Source organism: Populus alba, chromosome 19, assembly GCF_005239225.2.
Source record: "Populus alba chromosome 19, ASM523922v2, whole genome shotgun sequence".
NCBI lineage: Eukaryota > Viridiplantae > Streptophyta > Magnoliopsida > Malpighiales > Salicaceae > Populus > Populus alba.
Genome location: NC_133302.1, coordinates 1,092,866 through 1,111,883, shown reverse-complemented (window position 1 = coordinate 1,111,883; position 19,018 = coordinate 1,092,866). Strand labels below are relative to the sequence as shown.

Sequence of the window (19,018 nt, the reverse complement as noted above, 5' to 3'; positions counted from 1 at the left end):
TAAACCCTAAACCCTAAACCCTAAACCCTAAACCCTAAACCAAAACCTAAACCCTAAACCCTAAACCCTAAACCCTAAACACCCTAAACCCTAAACCCTAAACCCTAAACCCTAAACCCTAAAAACCCTAAACCCTAAAACCCTAAACAAACCCTAAACCTAAACCCCTAAACCCTAAACCCTAAAAAACTAAACCCTAAACCCTAAACCCTAAACCCTAAACCCTAAACCCTAAACCCTAAACCCTAAACCAAACCCTAAACCCTAAACCTAAACCCTAAACCCTAAACCCTATAAACCCTAAACCCTAAACCCTAAACCCTACCCTAAACCCTAAACCCTAAACCCAAACCCTAAAAAACCCTAAACCCTAAACCCTTAAACCCTAAACCCTAAACCCTAAACCCTAAACCCTAAACCCTAAACCCTAAACCTAAACCCTAAACCCTAAAACCCTAAACCCTAAACCTAACCCTAAACCCTAAACCTAAACCCTAAAAAACTAAAACCCTAAACCTAAACCCAAACCCTAAACCCTAAACCCTAAAACCCTAAACCCTAAACCCTAAACCCTAAACGGCCTAAACCCTAAAACCCTAAACCCTAAACCCTAAAACCCTAAACCCACTAACCTAACCCTAAACCCTAAACCCTAAACCTAAACCCTAAACCCTAAACCCTAAACCTAAACCCTAAACCCTAAACCCTAAACCCTAAACCCTAAACCTAAACCCTAAACCTAAAACCCTAAACCCTAAACCTAACCCTAAACCCTAAAACCCTAAAACCCTAAACCCTAAACAAACCCTAAACCCTAAACCCTAAAACCCTAAACCTAAACCCTAAACCCTAAACCCTAAACCCTAAACCTAAAAACCCTAAACCCTAAACCCTTTTTTTGAAAAAAGTAAGATGTGTATATATAAAAAAGAATATTCTTTTACAAAATTACGAGGGGCATACCCCAAGATAATTTAGCTAGTGAGAAAAAACAAATTAACCAAAGAAATTGTTTACGGCTGTTGCTGCCAAACAGAGAACTAAAATATGTGAATAAACCAACATGCAGGATCACTACGTGAAAAGTGACCCAATGTGATCTTGTATTGTCTTCATGCACTGTATCATTGCATTAGGCAGTATTCCTATCATCCATGATACCCCATATGTTGCATATTGCGGCTGGAATTGTTCCTCTAAACTCCATAGTTGTTATTTGTGTCCGAACCTGTTGAAATACCTCCTCAGCTATGTTGGCAGCAGATTGGTATTGGTGATTGAAGACTCTCTTGTTACGTTCATGCCAAAGGATGTATACAGAAGCTGAGAGCACTAGTCGTGCTATAAGATGTTGTATATCCTTCTTTCGACTGTAATGTGTGGTGCCCCATTGAAGTAGATTCTGCCAAGTACAGCATGGCCAGTAAATGTTGGCTTTTGCATTAACAGTTTGCCAAACTAATTGAGAGGTTGGACATTCAAAGAATAGGTGACCATGCGTCTCTGTATGTAGTCCACATAAGATGCAAGATGCATTACTTATTATTCCAGCCATCTGAAGCCTATCCATTGTGTGCAGCCGACCCATGCTAGCTAGCCAAAGAATAAATGATTGTCTTGGAATGTGGCCTTTGAACCATAGTAATAGATGGAGAGTGTTGAGAGGTCTTCTGTCCCGTAGAAGTTCCCATGCTGAGTGAATGGTAAATTTCCCTGATGGTTGTCCTGTCCATACCCATTGATCATCATGAAACGGCTTTGGGTGGAAATTTATGGAATTCCATTGTGCATGCAACGATGTAGTCTCCATAGGGAATTGCCAGTGCCCATCAGTTATGATATTGGAGACTTTTGCATTCCATGGTAATCCTGTGGCAGTGAGGGTGCGTAGCTGGTGGGTATCTATAAGCCTCTTCCCTTCAGGCAGCCAATAATCATACCACAAGTGAGTTAATGAGCCATTTCCTATGGTTACTGTGAACCATCCTCTGCACCATTCTCGACTCTGCAGTATTTTCCTCCAAGACCAGGAGGGATTTGATGGTATGGGAATTTGCCAGAATGATCTCCCACGCAAGAGAATTGCATGAATCCATGAGGTCCATACATTTGTCTTGTTGGTAAGAAGGTGCCAGATATGCTTGAGTGTGGCAGCTTGGTTCCAGATTTTGAGCCTTTTTACACCTAGACCTCCTTCTTTCTCCGGGTAGCAGATGGCTTGCCAGGCAACCTTTGCTCCTGCATGTGAAAGTGATGTGCCTCGCCACAAAAAAGCTGCCAATATACTTTCTATCTGTTTGATTGTTGCACACGGTAGGATGAAAATTGTAGACCAATACACTTGAATGGAAAATAGCACCGATTTTATGAGTTGTAATCTGCCTGCATAGGTAAGTGATGATGATGTCCATAGCTTGATTCTTGCTATAATTCTTTCCATTAATGGGATGCAATCAGTGTGTGTCAACCGAGTAGAAATGAGGGGAACTCCAAGGTAGCGGACTGGCAATACTTTTTCTTGAATTCCTATGCTGTCTGCGATGCTGCTTCTCAATCTGCTATCAATGCCTGATAAATAGAGTGAACACTTGGCAAGATTTATATGGAGACCTGAGAGAGAGGAGAAAATGTCTAGACTTGTTTTGAGCACACGAATTGAGTCAGTATCCGCATGGCAAAACATCATGAGATCGTCTGCAAAACAAAGATGAGTTATGTTTGTTGGCTTACACCTCCAATGATACTGGAAGTTGCTGCTGCTGATGGTCTGTCGAATGATCCCACTTAAGCCTTCCATTGCTAAGACAAAAAGGTAGGGCGAGAGGGGATCACCCTGCCGAATGCCTCTTGTGGACTGAAAAAAGCCATGCAATTCACCATTGATGTTTATAGTGTAATGGACTGTTGTAATACAGGTTTTGATCCAGTTGATCAAGGTGGGAGGGAGATCAATAGCATGAAGCCCTGCAAGAATAAATTCTAGGCTGACAGTATCAAATGCCTTCCTCAAGTCGATTTTTAATGCACACCTTGCAGGTCTTGTTTTGTGGTGGTAATTATGCATGAGTTCTTGTGTAAGGAGAATAGCATCCGAAATGTTTCTCCCCGGTACAAAAGCTGATTGTGAGGGACCAATTACATCTGCTAGTGCTGCCTTTAATTTAGTCACAAGTAATTTGGCTATACATTTGTATAAAACATTACAGCACGATATAGGCCGATAATCATTCAAACATGCTGGATGTTCTTGTTTCGGCACCAAAGAGACTCTTGTGGCATTGACACAGCGGGGCAGAGTGTTATATAAGAAGAAGTACCTGATGGCAGCAGTGAAATCAACTTTGATGATATCCCAGCATTTCTTGAAGAAAAAGGCATTATATCCATCCGGCCCTGGTGCTTTAGTATCCGGAATGGAGAACAAAGCAGCTTGAATATCATCATTGGTAATGGGAGCTTCAGCTATGGATTTTGAAGCTTCTGAGATAGTGGCAGGGTATATAGAGTGCAGGTCTTCAAGGATTGGGGGATTAGGGACACATAACAGACGTTGAAAATACGTTGATGCCATGTTCCCTATCTCCTGTTGATCATGAATAACAGTTCCTGCATCATCTTGCAATCTATAAATATTGTTTCTAACCTGTCGGTGCAGCAATGATTTGTGGAAGAATGATGTATTCCTATCACCAAGCTGAAGCCATTGGATTCTGGATTTTTGTTTAAAGTATGATTCCTCATCTTTGCAAAGCTGCATGTATGCAGCAGCAAGATGACGTTCATTGACTTTGGCTTCCTCTGACTCCGGATGATTATCAATATCATATTGAGCTGCATCCCATGATGCTTTGGCTTGAGCTACTCTGCTGGTGATGTTGTTGGTGTGCTGAAAGTGAAGCTGTCTTAGGGCAGGCTTCAACCTGCGAAGTTTAGAGGTAAGTTTGAACATTGGATTGCCTGTAATAGGTATGCACCAAGATGATGCTACGATGGAGGGGAAATCATTGCGATCAGCCCATGCATTCAAGAATTTGAATGAAGAATGCCGATGATGGTTAGGCCTGTTGAAACTGAGAATCATAGCACTATGGTCAGAGATGCTTCTCGGTTGGAAGGTTGCTTGTGTAGCAGGCCATGTGGAAAACAGAAGTGGATTGCCAAAAATCCAGTCAAGCTTCTTCTGGATTAGATTAGCACCATGTTGTCCATTATTCCAGGAATATTTGATGCCAGTGTAGGGAACCTGAATGAGTTCAGAATGATTGATGCAAGTGCTAAAGTCATCTTGATAGCAAGGCCATTGAGTATCTCCACCATATCGGTCACTAGCTTGCATTATTGCATTAAAATCTCCCATTACAAGCCATGGGGTGCAACCATTGGTACCACTCTCCTGTGCAATGTATTCCCATAAAGCTTGTCTTTCAGCAGGTGTATTGTGTCCATACACAAATGTGATACGGGTAGGGATGGGTTGGTTTGGTTGGTTTACTTCACATGTCAGCCATTGTGAAGAGAAATGTAAGGGGATGAGGTGTAATTTATGGGGGTTCCATCCAACAAGGATTCGGCAAGTTGGGGAGGAGGAAGTGTTTGAGAGGTACTGCCAATGAGAGGGGGCAATTTTCGGTGTAATTAAAGCTAAGTTAGCAGCAGCTATCTTAGTTTCCAGAAGGCCAATGATGTCAAGGTTGTGTGTTTGTGTCCAAGAGTGAACTGTTTTTTGTTTTTTTGGGGTGTTGAGTCCCCATATGTTCCAGCTACCAACTAAGAACATTTATTTAGGTATAATGGGTGATAGGATCAACGGCCCTTGGCCTCTTTCTTCTTCTTCCCCCCTTTCTTTTTCCTCACGGTTTGTGGAGAGGGAGATGGGGATTGAAGCTTATCGGGGGGATCAGAAATAGGGGAGTTACCAACCGAATTTGCTATATCAGTAGATGAGTTTGCACTAACTGTTCTCAATGAATCCATTTTACTTTCTAAACAAGTAATGGGATTAAGGAATTGAATATGGTGTGGTTCAAGTTCTGGACATTCAGTACCTGAATCTTGACTGGAGTCGCATGCTTCAATTCCTGATATGTGAACTGCAGGTGGCTGCGGTATAGGTAAGGGTGGATGCTGTGGTTGTTGTTGTATGTGGGTAGCTTGGGTATGTTTGTGGAAGGCAAAGTGGTGGTTAATGGGGTGGGAGGTACTGGGGATGCAATAGGTGTTGTGGAGTGGTTGGTTGTGGGAGGCTTTGTTGGTGAGGTGGGGGATGTGGTCTGCAGGACTTTGAATTGGGGAGCATCATCAGTGAATTTGCAAGTGTGACCAAAGACCTTACATTGCTCACAATGCTTTGGTTTCCATTCGTAATCCACAGTAACTGTAATAGGATCAGCAGAGAGAGGGCATTCAATATCAAAACTGTTGATCACCGGCAGGGATGCATCAATTTCCACACATAGCCGTGCGTATTCCAGTCGAGTGCAATTATATGTGAGTTCATCACATGATAAGGGCCTGCCAACCATGCTGGCTGCGAGACTTAATCCCTGCTTAGACCACAAAGGGAAGGGCAAGCCATGGAGCCGAATCCATACTGGAAGAGTGGATATTTTGCTCTTGTCAAAATTGTAACGGGGATGCCATTGTTGCAGAATTATATTCTTCCCTCCGAACATCCATGGTCCTTTTTCCATGACAGCATGCATCTCTTCTTCTGTCTTAAACCGAAAGATCATGAACCCATTGGCTGTGGTCATAACGTTTTCAAGGCCACATTGTCGCCATACCCTAGAGGCTATTGCATTAACCGCATGATATGGCATCTTAAATCCTGGAAAAAAACCTATCATGCATCTCGTCCATTGGGCAGTATTTTCCAGTAATATTTGCTCCGTAATCTTGAGGCACTGCCCCACTGGTTGGCGTGGAAGAGGATCTAGTGTGAACCGTGTGTTGGAGCTTGAGACTCGTACACGATCTGCCCATGATGTCTGACCAGCTTGGGTGGAAGGTTTATGTTGGTGTTTCGGTGGATTCAGTAGGGTCTTGGGGGGCGGCTGGGATGTTGTGGGAAGGGTAGTAGTGGGAGAGGTGACCGGCAGTGTAGTTTGAGTGGTCATGGTGAAGGTGTAGGTTTTTGGCCAGAAAAAGGAGATTTGTGTTGAGCAAAACAGAAAGAAAACTAAAATTGTAGTCGGTGAAAGTATGGCTTGTGTGTACAAGAGACAAACCACACTGAGATCGACGAGAAGGATGGTGAACGGTGATCAGGGGAGGCGGTTTGGCCGGTGGCATGGTGCTTCTTCTTCCCATCGCCTGCAGCTATTCTCTCTCGGCATTTTTTTTTTTTTTTTTTTTTCCCTCCCTAAACCCTAAACCCTCCCTAAACCCTAAACCCTAAACCCTAAACCCTAAACCCTAAACCCTAAACCCCTAAACCCTAAACCCTAAAACCCTAAACCCTAAACCCTAAACCCTAAACCCTAAACCCCAAACCCCAAACCCCAAACCCCAAAACCCCAAAACCCTAAAACCCTAAAACCCTAAACCCTAAACCCTAAACCCTAAACCCTAAACCCTAAACCCTAAAACCCTAAACCCTAAACCCTAAACCCTAAAACCCTAAACCCTAAACCCTAAACCCTAAACCCTAAAACCCTAAACCCTAAACCCTAAACCCTAAACCCTAAACCCGAAACCCCGAAACCCCAAACCCCGAAACCCCAAACCCCAAACCCCAAACCCCAAACCCCAAACCCTAAACCCGAAACCCGAAACCCCAAACCCCAAAACCCGAAACCCTAGAACCCCAAACCCTAAACCCTAAACCCTAAAACCCGAAACCCTAAACCCTAAACCCGAAACCCCAAACCCAAAACCCCAAACCCCAAACCCTAAAACCCTAAAACCCTAAAACCCTAAACCCTAAAACCCTAAGCCCTAAGCCCTAAGCCCTAAGCCTTAAGCCCTAAACCCTGAAACCCTAAACCCGAAACCCTAAACCCAAAACCCCAAACCCTAAACCCCAAACCCTAAACTCTAAACCCTAACCCCTAACCCCCTAAACCTGAAACCCTAAAGCCTAAACCCTAAACCGAAACCCGAAACCCTAAACCCTAAACCCCGAACCCGAAACCCTAAACCCCGAACCCTAAACCTTAAACCCTAAACCCTAAAACCCTAAAACCCTAACCCTAACCCTAAGCCCTAAGCCCTAAGCCCTAAGCCCTAAACCCTAAACCTCAAATCTTATAATGTTGGCGGTTATTTTTTTCAAAATTTGAAATTTTAAAATTTAAAATGGTGGCGGTTATTTTTTTTAAATCTAAAATTTTAAAATTTAAAATAGTAGTTGTTATTTTTTCAAAATTTAAAATTTTAAAATTTAAAATAATGGCAGTCATTTTTTCAAAGCATGAATTTTTAAAAAAAAATTGAAAATCAAAATGTAAAATATTGATAGTTTTTTCAAAGTTTGAATTTGAATTTACTTTTAAAAGATTAAATTTTTAACAGTAACATATAAAACTAAAAATTAAAGATATTTATATAAATAAATTTTAAGTTTAATTTTAAATTATATCTTTTAACTTTCATATTATTTCATTAAATTTTATATTATTTTTATAATTACTCATATTAATTATATTATTAATAACATCATAATTATATTATATATAAAATATCTAAATTAGTTGCATAATTATATAAAAATAAATTTAACATGAAATATATTAAAATATAAATAATTTTTTTAAATAGCTTTTTATCATTAAAATATAAATAATTAAAAAAATTATATTTATACTATTCAAAAATTAATTCTTCTCAATTTAGCTTTTCAGGTTACGTTGGATGCAATTCGTCATAATTGTACTTGTAATTTATCATTATATGTAGAAAAAGGAGGTTTGCATCATGGAGGTGCACACATGCTGGATGATTTCGCTGCACTCACCAGCTCATGGTCAACCAACATCATCCCCGAGTGACCCCACCCCAGATAAGCCAACAATCAGTAGATCCCACCCCAGATAAGCCAACAACTCAGAGATCATCAATTAGTAGATCCCACCCCAGAGAAGCCACCCACCCCAGATAAGCCAACAATTGAGAAATCATCAATCAGTGGTAAAGTCATTGCGAACAGTAAGTCAGTCTTCTCAATTATCGCAAAACACAGTGGAAAGCAACACCAATGCAGAGACAAACAAACACAGAAGAAGAAGAAGAAATGAAGTGGTGGGTATCCATGCCAAAGATTGAACTCCATGCCCACCTTAATGGTTCCATAAGAGACTCCACACTTTTGTATGCTCTCATACTTACCTTTTTTTCCCCTCTTTTTTAGTTATTTCTTTCTTAATGAGTTTTTGAGTTCTAAGTATTATATTCTGTTTTGTGTTAGTTTATGCGACTTATGTTTTTTTGGATGTTTCATTGCCAAGTGACTAAAAGAGGAAAGAAGAAAAGAAGTTGTCTTCAAATTTAAAGATTTTATCTTTAATGTCTCTTTCTTGAATTGTTAAGTTTGATAATGGAGTTTTGGTTATTTGTTAGCAATTTATTGATGGATTTATGTATTTTTGCTTATGCAGAGAGCTTGCTAGAGCTTTGGGTGAAAAGGGTGTCATTGTTTTCTCAGATGTGGAGCATGTTATCATGAAAAGTATGTTCTTTTTTATGTTTTATGGTTGTACATGTGTTTGGTTGCTGAGAAAGTATGTGAAAGAAGAGTAGTTCAAGAATTTTGATTACTTGTGATTACATGGTTTTATCAATAAGTTGGATTATCCTTCTTCTCATGCCAATAAAAGCCTTTTGACGCAAATGTGTAATTATTCTGTAGTATATTTTTCTCTATTTCTTTTTCATTTTTAATTTCCCTTTCAGCTCTTGATAATGTGTGACATTGAGAACTTTCAATTTTCTTTTACTCAGATGACCGTTCTTTGGGCGAAGTATTCAAATTGTTTGACCTCATTCACATTCTCACTACTGATCACAAGACTGTGACCAGAATCACAAAAGAAGTATGACAATTTAATATTTCTTGATTTTTTATTTTATTTTATTTTATTTTAAATCTCAAAATTTTATGCATTGATTTTTTAAAAATTTTCCTAACAAGGTGGTAGAAGATTTTGCTTCTGAGAATGTTGTGTATATAGAGTTAAGAACAACTCCCAAGGTACTTACATGAGTTAATGAGGTTTCAGCTTGTTATATTGGTTTATTTTGTAAGGTTAAATGTACTGTGTTTATTTTTATTGATGAAGGAATTTGTGGTTTCCTGTTATCCAGAAAAATGATTCTATAGGAATGAGCAAGCACTCTTATATGGAAGCCGTGGTAGAAGGTTTAAGGGCTGTCACTGCAGTAGATATAGATTTTGGTCCTCATAAATTCAACACTCAAGATTCCTTGAATTCTATTGCCATGAATGACGCATGTGATGGAACTAAAAGGAAAAAGATATATGTTAGACTTCTTCTTAGCATTGATCGTCGCGAGACAACTGAAGCTGCAATTGAAACTGTAAGGATGTTTATGAGCTACTAAAAATTATGAATTGGGTAAGGCTTCTAACTGTCATCCCCCCTTTTGTTTCTTATTTACAGGTTAAGCTTGCACTAGAAATGAGGGATTTGGGGGTTGTTGGTATTGACCTTTCTGGAAATCCTGTTGTGGGTGAATGGTACTTCCATACTGATAAAATTTCTTTATTAGCAGATAAAATGTTAGTTTAAAGGGATGACAATCTTAAATCCTCTTTTCATCCAACTCAGGAAGACATTCTTGCCAGCACTAAAATTTGCCCAGGAACAGGGTCTCTACATAACTCTGCATTGCGGAGAGGTTTGTTTTCATTTCTAATGCTTGATTTTGTTTCTATGACTGAATTTTATTTTATTAACGAGCCTTACTGGTTATTTATGACTTAGTGTTTGTAGGTACCTAATCGCCAGGAGGTCCAACCAATGCTAGATTTTCTCCCCCAGAGAATTGGCCATGCGATCTTCTTTGAAGAGGAAGAATGGAGACAATTAAAAACATCTAAAATACCGGTTGGATATCCATAAACATTTTTTTTCTAATGGACTAAAGCTTCTTGTTACTGGCCTGTTTTCTTCTATTATCTGCAACAAAGTGCTTATGACACTGGTGACCAAATTGATTTAAATGTCGAACTCCTTTGATATTAAGCTTAAACAAATCTTTTGCAGGTCGAGATCTGTTTGACATCGAACATCAAGACTGAATCAATCTCTTCAATAGATATTCACCATTTTGGTTAGTCTTCTACTTCTATTTTTTCTATTTAAATTGGCATCTAACAATTAAATTGGTGTGTTCACTTGACTACCTCTCTAAGCAAGCCCGTGAAAGTTTTATTTAGGCATTATTAACCCAATGATATGGATTACTGTTTCAGCATCTCCTGCCTCAGTTTTACACATTTTACTCTGTTATGCAGTTGATTTGTATAGTGCTAAACATCCTCTAGTTCTGTGTACTGATGATGCTGGAGTTTTTTCCACTAGTCTTTCCAACGAGTATAAACTTGCTTCAACTGCATTTGGTAAGTATAAAGATTGTTATGGTGACAAGAAATAGTTCAAGTAGCTAGCTAAACATTACTGATTGTATGTTTCTATCAAAAATCAAGGTCTTGGAAAGAGGGAAATGTTTGAGCTTGCCAGAAATGGAATTGAGTGTATATTTGCTGGTGATGAAGTCAAGCAGGATTTAGTAGAGACTTTTGATTCAGCCGCAAAGAAACTAAATCTATGATCAGGCATCTAGTGGAGCAGACGATAGTATGTCATGACCATTTTAGTGAAATTGTTATTGAGGTTTGAGCTACATAACACTCTATTTATCGCACAAGACCTGTTGATCACATTGATATTAGACTTTTCAGATATCTTCCCAGTTCATCTTGTTCAGTAGTCAGGCCTTCACCATATATGGTGCAATATCTGATTTTTAGATTGGAAGTAGGTGTATCCATATATGTTGAACATGTACCTATTTAAATTTATAACTCAGGATTTTCTTAGCATTGAGCTATAAAACCATGACCACTTGGAATCAGATTAGCAAATCCCAGAATTGGTTTAGTTTGATAGTTTCTGCTGAAAATGTTTCATGCATCTACTGTTTTTCAACATTCACACTGCTATGATTCATTTTGCATCTATCTCGATGGTGTTTTGAAAAAAACTACTCACTTATGAACTTAGGTTTAAACAAAGTCTGTACATAGCCTTTGTAGTTGCCATGTCCATGTCTGTACATAGCATTGGATAATAACAAAAACAACGCCGGTAGAAGCACAACTTATGTGATGAGTGCCCACGTAACAAATTAAACTATCTCCTTGTAATTTACCATGGAAACCAGCAATAGTAATAGCGGCAGCTACGAGTGGAAGCATTCGTCATGTTTGTCGAGGGCGAAACACATTGCAAATCTGCTTCCCAAGTTCCCTTCCCAACGAAAGATTTCCCTATTCCTTGTCAGGAAGTTATGCCTGTCCTATAAGAACGAAACAGTATAGGATGAAGCGAATTACATGCATATTATGAGCAGATTCTTACGAGGAACTGTATTGTAATCAACCGCGAGAATTTTCAAACTCTTCAGCTCACCAAGCTCGGGTGGCAAAACTGAAAGCCTATTGTTCTCAAGATAAAGCTTCTCAAGATTTGGCAACTGAATTATCTCAGCAGGCAATGTCTGCAAACAAAATCCTGACTCCAATTACATGCAATACCAGAAAAAATAAAACCATACAATCTTATTTGTGTAACAAACCAAGCTTTAAACATTGAGCTTATAAAAGTAGTTATATCAATGATTTACATTCACTGACAGTAAAGTTTTTTTTTTTAAATCTGAGAACACCAACGAGCTACGGATATACATATACCTGGTGAGCACTAAACAATTTCCCATGACAGCAGGGGTAAACAATAATAACTCAACAATCAAATATTATTTATTCTACATTTTTCTGAACTTCAAAAATTAACACCAACAGAAACACAGTATCAATGTTTAGGATCATATAAAAATGCATCAAACACCACAATATTGAAGTCCTAGAAGTAGCTTCTGGTTTCTGCAGGACATCTAAACTCCCAGCTCTTCCTTTGCATTTCCTCCTTCCACAGAGTCAACATGGTGGATGCTTCCAGTTGATGTCATTGTAGCTTTTTTCTCATCGATTGGCATGGCAAGATACTCAAGTGCCATTACAACATCAGCGATCAAAGGTCGCTATCAGCTTCCTCTTGGATACACATGGCTGCAATTGCAAGAGCTTGATATAGACTCTTTTTTGGGTATTTTCCTCCAAGCCATGGATCTGCAATTGCTGTAAATTGACTTCTGTCCTTAAATAGCGGCGCTGCCTGCGATATGGAAATGAGAATAAGAATCATGGTCTGCATTTCCAATCAGTCCTTAAACGTCAATGTTTGCAGCCTATGCTTCATGCTATAACCTTACCCGATATGAAAGATATAATCCTAACAAGTTTACTGGGAAAGAAAACCATCAACGTACCCAAAGAATTAGGTTCTGCCCTTCAGTTGGTCTTGACATGTCAATAACTCTCCTTCCTGAAATTATCTCCAGAAAAACAACACCGAAACTGTACACATCAGACATTTTTGTCAGCTGACCTGTCATTTGATATTCAGGAGCACAGTAGCCATATGTACCCGTCACCCTGGTAGACGCATGTTCTTTTCCTCCTGCTGGACCCAACTTGGCAAGTCCAAAATCAGACAGCTTCGGATTGAAATCTTCATCTAATAAAATATTTGAAGCTTTGAAATCCCTATAGATGATTTGAGGATCGGCAACATCATGCAAATACTCCAGCCCTTTTGCTGCTCCTGATGCTATTTTCATCCTAGCTGTCCAGTCCAAAGGCTCTTTTCCTGGACGTAAATCTGGAAAGCAGAAAATGTTTTCACACTAAGCACAAATCTTTAGAGAGACAACGCAGATGGAAAAACTTTGGACCTAAGGCTAAATCAAGCCCGTGCTTGAACTGCAACATGACATGTATACAGAGATTCTTGCCTAGGATTAAAAAAAAAAATTATATGGGCATACCAAGAAGGTGATTTTCCAAAGATTCACTGGCCATGAATTCATTAACTAGAAGTCTTTGATCACCATCAGCGCTGTATCCAATCAGTTTGACAAGATTGTAGTGTTGAACCAAACTTAATGTAAGCACCCTTCCAAATCCACCTTCCAAAGTGAAAACTTGAGAAATGTTCCTCCTTTTGCTTCTGTCTGCAACATTGATAACATGACCAAAATCATTGGCAATTATCCATTACTAATCACAAACTTGAAATTTATTCCATGGACACGCCTATTATACGAGAGATGTTCCTAATGAAGGATAATGTTTTGCCTTGTCTACCAAACCCCTTGGGTCCATGATGATCTACTTCCCTTAAAAGAACTCTTCTTTTTCAATCTAAAACACGAGAAAAGACTCATTTCCTTCCTCTCCTCCTGCTAATTTGCAAACCCTGTAGTGTATTTATGTAATCTATACAAATACTGAGTTTCTTTTAAAGTACATTGTTGGAGGTAAGATGATTCTATCTCACCATGAAATGGTATTTACGTATCCGTTAACTTTATAGGAATTGAGTTCTTCTGGTAACAGCATTGTTAGCTTTTTTTCGTAAACTATAGCAGCAAAACCATTGGATTTTGAAATTGTTAGTTAGCCTAGCTGTCAGCCTCTTGCTTCCAACTAGTAATTAGATTTCCCTGTTTAGCAAAAACAGGGGCAGAGACTTGTTTCTGGTTAACTCACTTTTAATCTATTCCCTCCTATAATTAGCATTTTCCATGGCTTAAGATAAATGCTGACAGGGAGGTCTCCTCTATAACCACGATCATAATCCTTTTTCCACATGATTGGATTCCATTAACAAAATAAAGATTTAGGTATGGGGTTTAATTGGAACAAAATAAAGATTTTAGGTGATATTGAGACAATATGTAACTCTCCAGGAGTGAAATTGAAATTTATCCAAGAATTAGGATCACCTTTGCTCATATTGTTAAAAATTATTTTTATTTTTAATTTTACTTATCAGTATAAATTTTTTTTTGTGTGTATGAGAGAGTATTAATTATTTTAGTGTGTTTTAAAAATATGTTTGACTTGTGTTTTTTATATTTTTATTGTTTAATTTTAAAAATAAAATAATTATTTTGATATATCTTGAAGTGATTTTTTTTTATAAAAAAAACTCCATATCATAATTATATATGTATATATACAATTGAAGCTACTTTTAAACAGATCATTATTTTAAAAATTATTTAGTTTTTATTATTTAAACCTGTTTTTCAGTTTAAATTATTTAAATCTGTTTTTTCAATTCATAGCGATGCAAAAACACAAATAAAGGGCCGTCCAAGAATCCGGATTCAGTGGCCTGCTGGGCTCTACTCTACTCTCTAGTCTCTTCTTTTCTCCTGCATTATTATTAAATATTGTTCGGTACACAGAAAACGACGTCGGTTTAAGGCGTTGTTCACGTTAAGTCCGTGCAGTGCAGGCACGGCAGCAGTGTGTCCCTGTTTCAAGTCTAGAAGAAGAAGCACCGCACCCCAGAGAAAGGGGTTTAAACGAAGCACATCGAGCTGTCCGTCTCTTCATCCTCATCTCCTCTCTTCTACTAGGGTTTATTTATTTATTTATAACGCTTGCTTTCTACTTGTAACTGAAAAGGCTGAAAGGAAAGATGCACGCTCCAGTTCTCGTTCTCAGTAAGTTGTAAAACCCTAATTTTTTAATATTCAAAAAAATATAATAAAAAATTGAAAAATGTGTGGCTGCTGCTGCAGGGGATTCGTTGAAACGGGAATCAGGAAGGAAGGTACATCATGCCAACATACAGGCTGCAAAGGCAGTTGCCGATATTATCAGGACCACCTTAGGTCCTCGTTCCATGTTGAAGATGCTTCTCGATGCCAGCGGCGGTATTGTTGTCACGAACGACGGCAATGCCATCCTGCGTGAGTTAGATCTGGCTCATCCTGCTGCTAAATCCATGATTGAATTAAGTCGCACTCAAGACGAAGAAGTCGGTGACGGAACTACCTCCGTCATTGTTCTCGGTACCTAATATTCTGTTCTTTGTTTTATGCCCTTTTTTTCTTTAAATAAATCTCTTTGATTTTATATTTATGTTTAGGAGGAGAGATGCTTCATGTTGCTGAAGCCTTCATCGAAAAGAACTATCATCCTACTGTCATATGCCGAGGTAGGTAATTAGGTTTAATCTTCCTTCCTTTTTTTTAACTTTTGTATTTGGCATTGCTAATTAATTCCTTTGCGTTGCTGCAGCCTACAGTAAAGCTTTGGAGGATGCTATAGCAGTGATTGACAAAATTGCTATGTCCATTGATGTCAATGATCGTAAGTTGTTGCTCCTAATCTTTCTGATAGTGCATTTCAATTTATTTTTTTATCTTGATTGGTTGAATCTTATTATGCTTGTTTATACTGATGTCCAAATGCAAGTTTGAATTTATATGGAAGGAGAGGGATGGTGGTTGGTGTTTTCATTAGTGTGATTTTATAATATTTCCCCCTTCACTACAGCTAATAAACAAGCTATGTTTTTTTTTCTTTAATTGTGTATGTGAAAAAAATAAAGATGAAGTTTAAAAGAAACACCCTTTTGTAGGAGTATGAATATTTTACATGGAATTTAGTACTCATTTCATATAATGGAAAGGATTGTGATTTCATTGTGGGATGTTGATTATTGTTTTGGTAACTTATGGATATGTGTGGCAGGTCCTACAATGTTGGGGCTGGTCAAGAGTTGCATTGGCACAAAGTTCACTAGTCAATTTGGGGACTTAATTGCTGTAAGTATCCTTGCATTCTAATGACTTAGTCATGACATTTTGTTGACTTCTGTTTTGGTCTTTCCTGTTAACTGGGTAGTGAAACTTTCGTAACTATTGAAGTTTATTGAATGCTTAAAATGTGAGACTTGAATCTCTTTGTTTGATTGAAGAGTTTTTGTCAAGAAGCAGAAGCAGAATATGTGGTGATGCAGTGTTAAGAGTTCCCCCCCCCCCCTATCTGCTGTAATTTTTAAATATTCTGAATACAATGAGTAGTGCGAACATTAATCATTGTCCCTCAGCTTGTTCTTATCTGGTCAATTCTACTTGTTCCATTCTAAGTTTTTGCCAACTTCTAGGATCTAGCAATTGATGCCACCTCAATAGTTGGTGTGGACCTTGGTCAAGGATTGCGTGAAGTTGACATCAAGAAGTACATTAAGGTTGAGAAGGTGCCTGGTGGCCAGTTGGAAGATTCAAAGGTTCTTAAAGGGGTTATGTTTAACAAAGATGTAGTTGCCCCTGGAAAAATGAAAAGAAAAATTGTGAACCCACGTGTTATTCTTCTTGATTGCCCTGTTGAATACAAAAAAGGAGAGAACCAGACAAACGCGGAGCTGGTTAGAGAAGAAGACTGGGAAGTCCTGTTGAAAATGGAAGAGGAATACATAGAGAATATGTGTGCGCAGATACTTAAGTTTAAACAGATTTGGTAATCACAGAGAAAGGTCTCAGTGATTTGGCATGCCACTATCTGAGCAAAGCTGGTGTTAGTGCAATCAGGAGGCTGCGGAAGACTGATAATAACAGAATTGCCAAGGCATGTGGGGCCACTGTTGTGAACAGACCAGATGAGTTGCAAGAGTCTGATGTTGGTACCGGGGCTGGTTTATTTGAGGTTAAGAAAATTGGGGATGAATTCTTTGCTTTCATTGTTGATTGCAAAGATCCAAAGGCTTGTACTGTTCTTTTGAGAGGTGCCAGCAAGGACCTTCTGAATGAAGTGGAAAGAAACTTGCAGGTATTTAATGGTTTAACTTTTCAAATTCCTCCTTCTATGCCCGCATGTTTTTTTTTTAATATGCCTCAGCCATCTAATGCTCTGAATCTTGCTCTCAATATAGGATGCCATGTCTGTAGCAAGAAATATACTCAAGAATCCAAAACTCCTTCCTGGTGGGGGTGCTACAGAATTAACTGTATCTGCTGCTCTGAAGCAAAAAAGCTCATCTATCGAAGGAATAGAAAAGGTGAATGATTGATCCCTTGCATCAATGGATTACCCTTCAATAAATTTTAGATTTGACCAGCTGTTACTCTTTTTTTCCTTCTTTTTCTGTGGATAAAATATAGCTTCAAGTAATTTGCTATAAATACAATTTCTTATGGCTGTGAAACAGTGGCCTTATGAAGCTGCTGCTATAGCTTTTGAGGCTATACCAAGAACATTGGCTCAGAATTGTGGTGTTAATGTGATCCGAACGATGACTGCTCTGCAAGGGAAGGTATTAACTTTTTTTTGTAGGGTTAAAGGCTTCTTTGCATATCTGTACTCTTGATTTTATACTAGTTGCCCTCTCTGCTTTTATTTATTCTAATGCCAACTCACTACTTTCAAAATTGTCTTTGTTTCGCCCTTATTTGACCGGAAGTTCAGATTGCTCTTAAATCATCAAGTTACTTAAGGACCAAACAAATACAATTTTTCAAGTAGAAGGTTGATGTTAGTACAAAAAAAAGTAGAGGGAGCAAACTAGTACAAAATCAAGAGTAGAGGAACCAATACAAGCTTGTTACCTTTTTGTAGTGTTTTTTTATTGAATAATCGCTCTGCCTGCAGATTCCACTCGTCCATTTTCTGTTTATTTTTTCATTATTTCATTACTGCAGCATGCAAATGGTGAAAACGCATGGATTGGCATAGATGGGAACACTGGTGAAATTACCGATATGAAAGAGAGGAAGGTAAATATTGTAGTTTCAGGTCCTGTTGCTATGATTAATTAGAAAATCCTTAAACTTTGGTAGAATCTCTTTCTTCAGAAGGAGGTCAGATAATGACTTCTTTGTGCAATGCTGCAAACCGTAAACTTTCTTCTGCAGTTTAGTTTTACCCTGTAGTTGAATGGCTGCGATGTGATTACCTCATCTTTGTTCTCACATATTCTTGTATGAAGTTGACTAGATATGTTATGGTGGTGATGGTGATTGAAGTCTTCAAGTCCACAAGTTGAAGCACAAAATATGTTTTATCTGAGTGTTCTGATAACCATCTGCTTGTGTTATCAGATATGGGATGCCTACAATGTCAAGGCACAAACCTTCAAAACAGCAATCGAGTCTGCTTGCATGCTTCTGAGGATTGATGACATTGTGAGTGGAATCAAGAAGAAGCAGGCCCCTGGAGCGCAGGGTCCGTCCAAGCCTAAGATTGAGACAGAAGCAGATGCAGACAGCGAGCAGATACTTCCTGACTGAAGATTTTAGTTGCTGTTTGAACTGACTTTCCATGGAAGAATCTGACAAAAGAAGCCAGTTTATTTTATCGGCTCTTGAGCTGTTTTGTCCCAAGTTTTGATTAGAGTGCCTTTGTTCAAAGTTTTGGGCCTATTTGTCTGTGGCGACCTGCTGGTGGTGTGGACCATATAGGAATTGTATGGTACTCGTATTAGTTAGTGTATTGTCCAATCTGAATTCCTCCTACACAAAACAGTAAATCAGTAATGGTGTGGTTTTTTATTTTAAACTTTTTTGGTCCTGTGCATTTATTTGGACATAATTACTTTGGAGTTTGTTTTATGATTGATGTAGTGTTTCTGATCGCCGTTACTTTGAAAATATTTGATTTTTTTTAGTCTTAAATTATTTTTTTATATTTTTTTATTATTTTGATGTATTGATATAAAAAATAAATTCAAAAAAATAAAAAATATATTATTTTAATATTTTATAAATTTAAATTTTATAAAAGTTGATATATTATATATTAGATTAAAATTTTTTTATGTATATTATAGATATCTAAAGATTTAGCATGTATTGTTAATGTTTATGGGTTTATATTCGTTCATATTTAGAAGCAAACATGTATACAGGATGGATTGTAAGT

General features: G+C 38.1%; 3 protein-coding genes and 1 pseudogene across 5 annotated transcripts; 2 read left to right on the top strand and 2 right to left on the bottom strand.

Moving 5' to 3' along the window:
• Window positions 1–1,132: 1,132 nt before the first annotated feature.
• On the bottom strand, window positions 1,133–6,116 carry LOC118039827 (uncharacterized). The gene is made up of 2 exons (XM_035046622.1): window positions 5,046–6,116; window positions 1,133–4,393 (listed from the first exon to the last, which is right to left on the bottom strand). Exons 1-2 carry the CDS (start codon window positions 6,114–6,116, stop codon window positions 1,133–1,135), a joined length of 4,332 nt encoding a protein of 1,443 aa, XP_034902513.1.
• A 1,976-nt stretch (window positions 6,117–8,092) lies between these two features.
• LOC118039830 (N6-mAMP deaminase) lies at window positions 8,093–11,094 on the top strand. Of its 3 annotated transcripts, none has more exons than XM_035046623.2 (11): window positions 8,093–8,307; window positions 8,595–8,665; window positions 8,938–9,029; window positions 9,128–9,187; window positions 9,301–9,534; window positions 9,618–9,694; window positions 9,786–9,855; window positions 9,951–10,064; window positions 10,224–10,290; window positions 10,475–10,579; window positions 10,667–11,094. In XM_035046623.2, exons 1-11 carry the CDS (start codon window positions 8,195–8,197, stop codon window positions 10,789–10,791), a joined length of 1,128 nt encoding a protein of 375 aa, XP_034902514.1. In that variant the 5' UTR covers window positions 8,093–8,194; the 3' UTR covers window positions 10,792–11,094. The 3 variants fall into 3 exon arrangements, with proteins under 3 accessions (XP_034902514.1, XP_034902515.1, XP_073263139.1); XM_035046624.2 differs by lacking the exon at window positions 8,093–8,307 and adding an exon at window positions 8,321–8,504; XM_073407038.1 differs by lacking the exon at window positions 8,093–8,307 and adding an exon at window positions 8,341–8,471.
• Window positions 11,095–12,042: 948 nt separating this feature from the next.
• On the bottom strand, window positions 12,043–13,177 carry LOC118039831 (probable serine/threonine-protein kinase PBL23; annotated as a pseudogene).
• A 1,367-nt stretch (window positions 13,178–14,544) lies between these two features.
• On the top strand, window positions 14,545–18,713 carry LOC118039832 (T-complex protein 1 subunit gamma-like). The gene is given in 11 exon segments (XM_035046625.2): window positions 14,545–14,817; window positions 14,896–15,168; window positions 15,246–15,314; window positions 15,398–15,469; window positions 15,854–15,927; window positions 16,269–16,611; window positions 16,614–16,930; window positions 17,034–17,159; window positions 17,310–17,414; window positions 17,800–17,874; window positions 18,199–18,713. Coding segments are annotated over 11 exon segments (1,668 nt in total). The 5' UTR covers window positions 14,545–14,792; the 3' UTR covers window positions 18,388–18,713.
• Window positions 18,714–19,018: the final 305 nt, after the last annotated feature.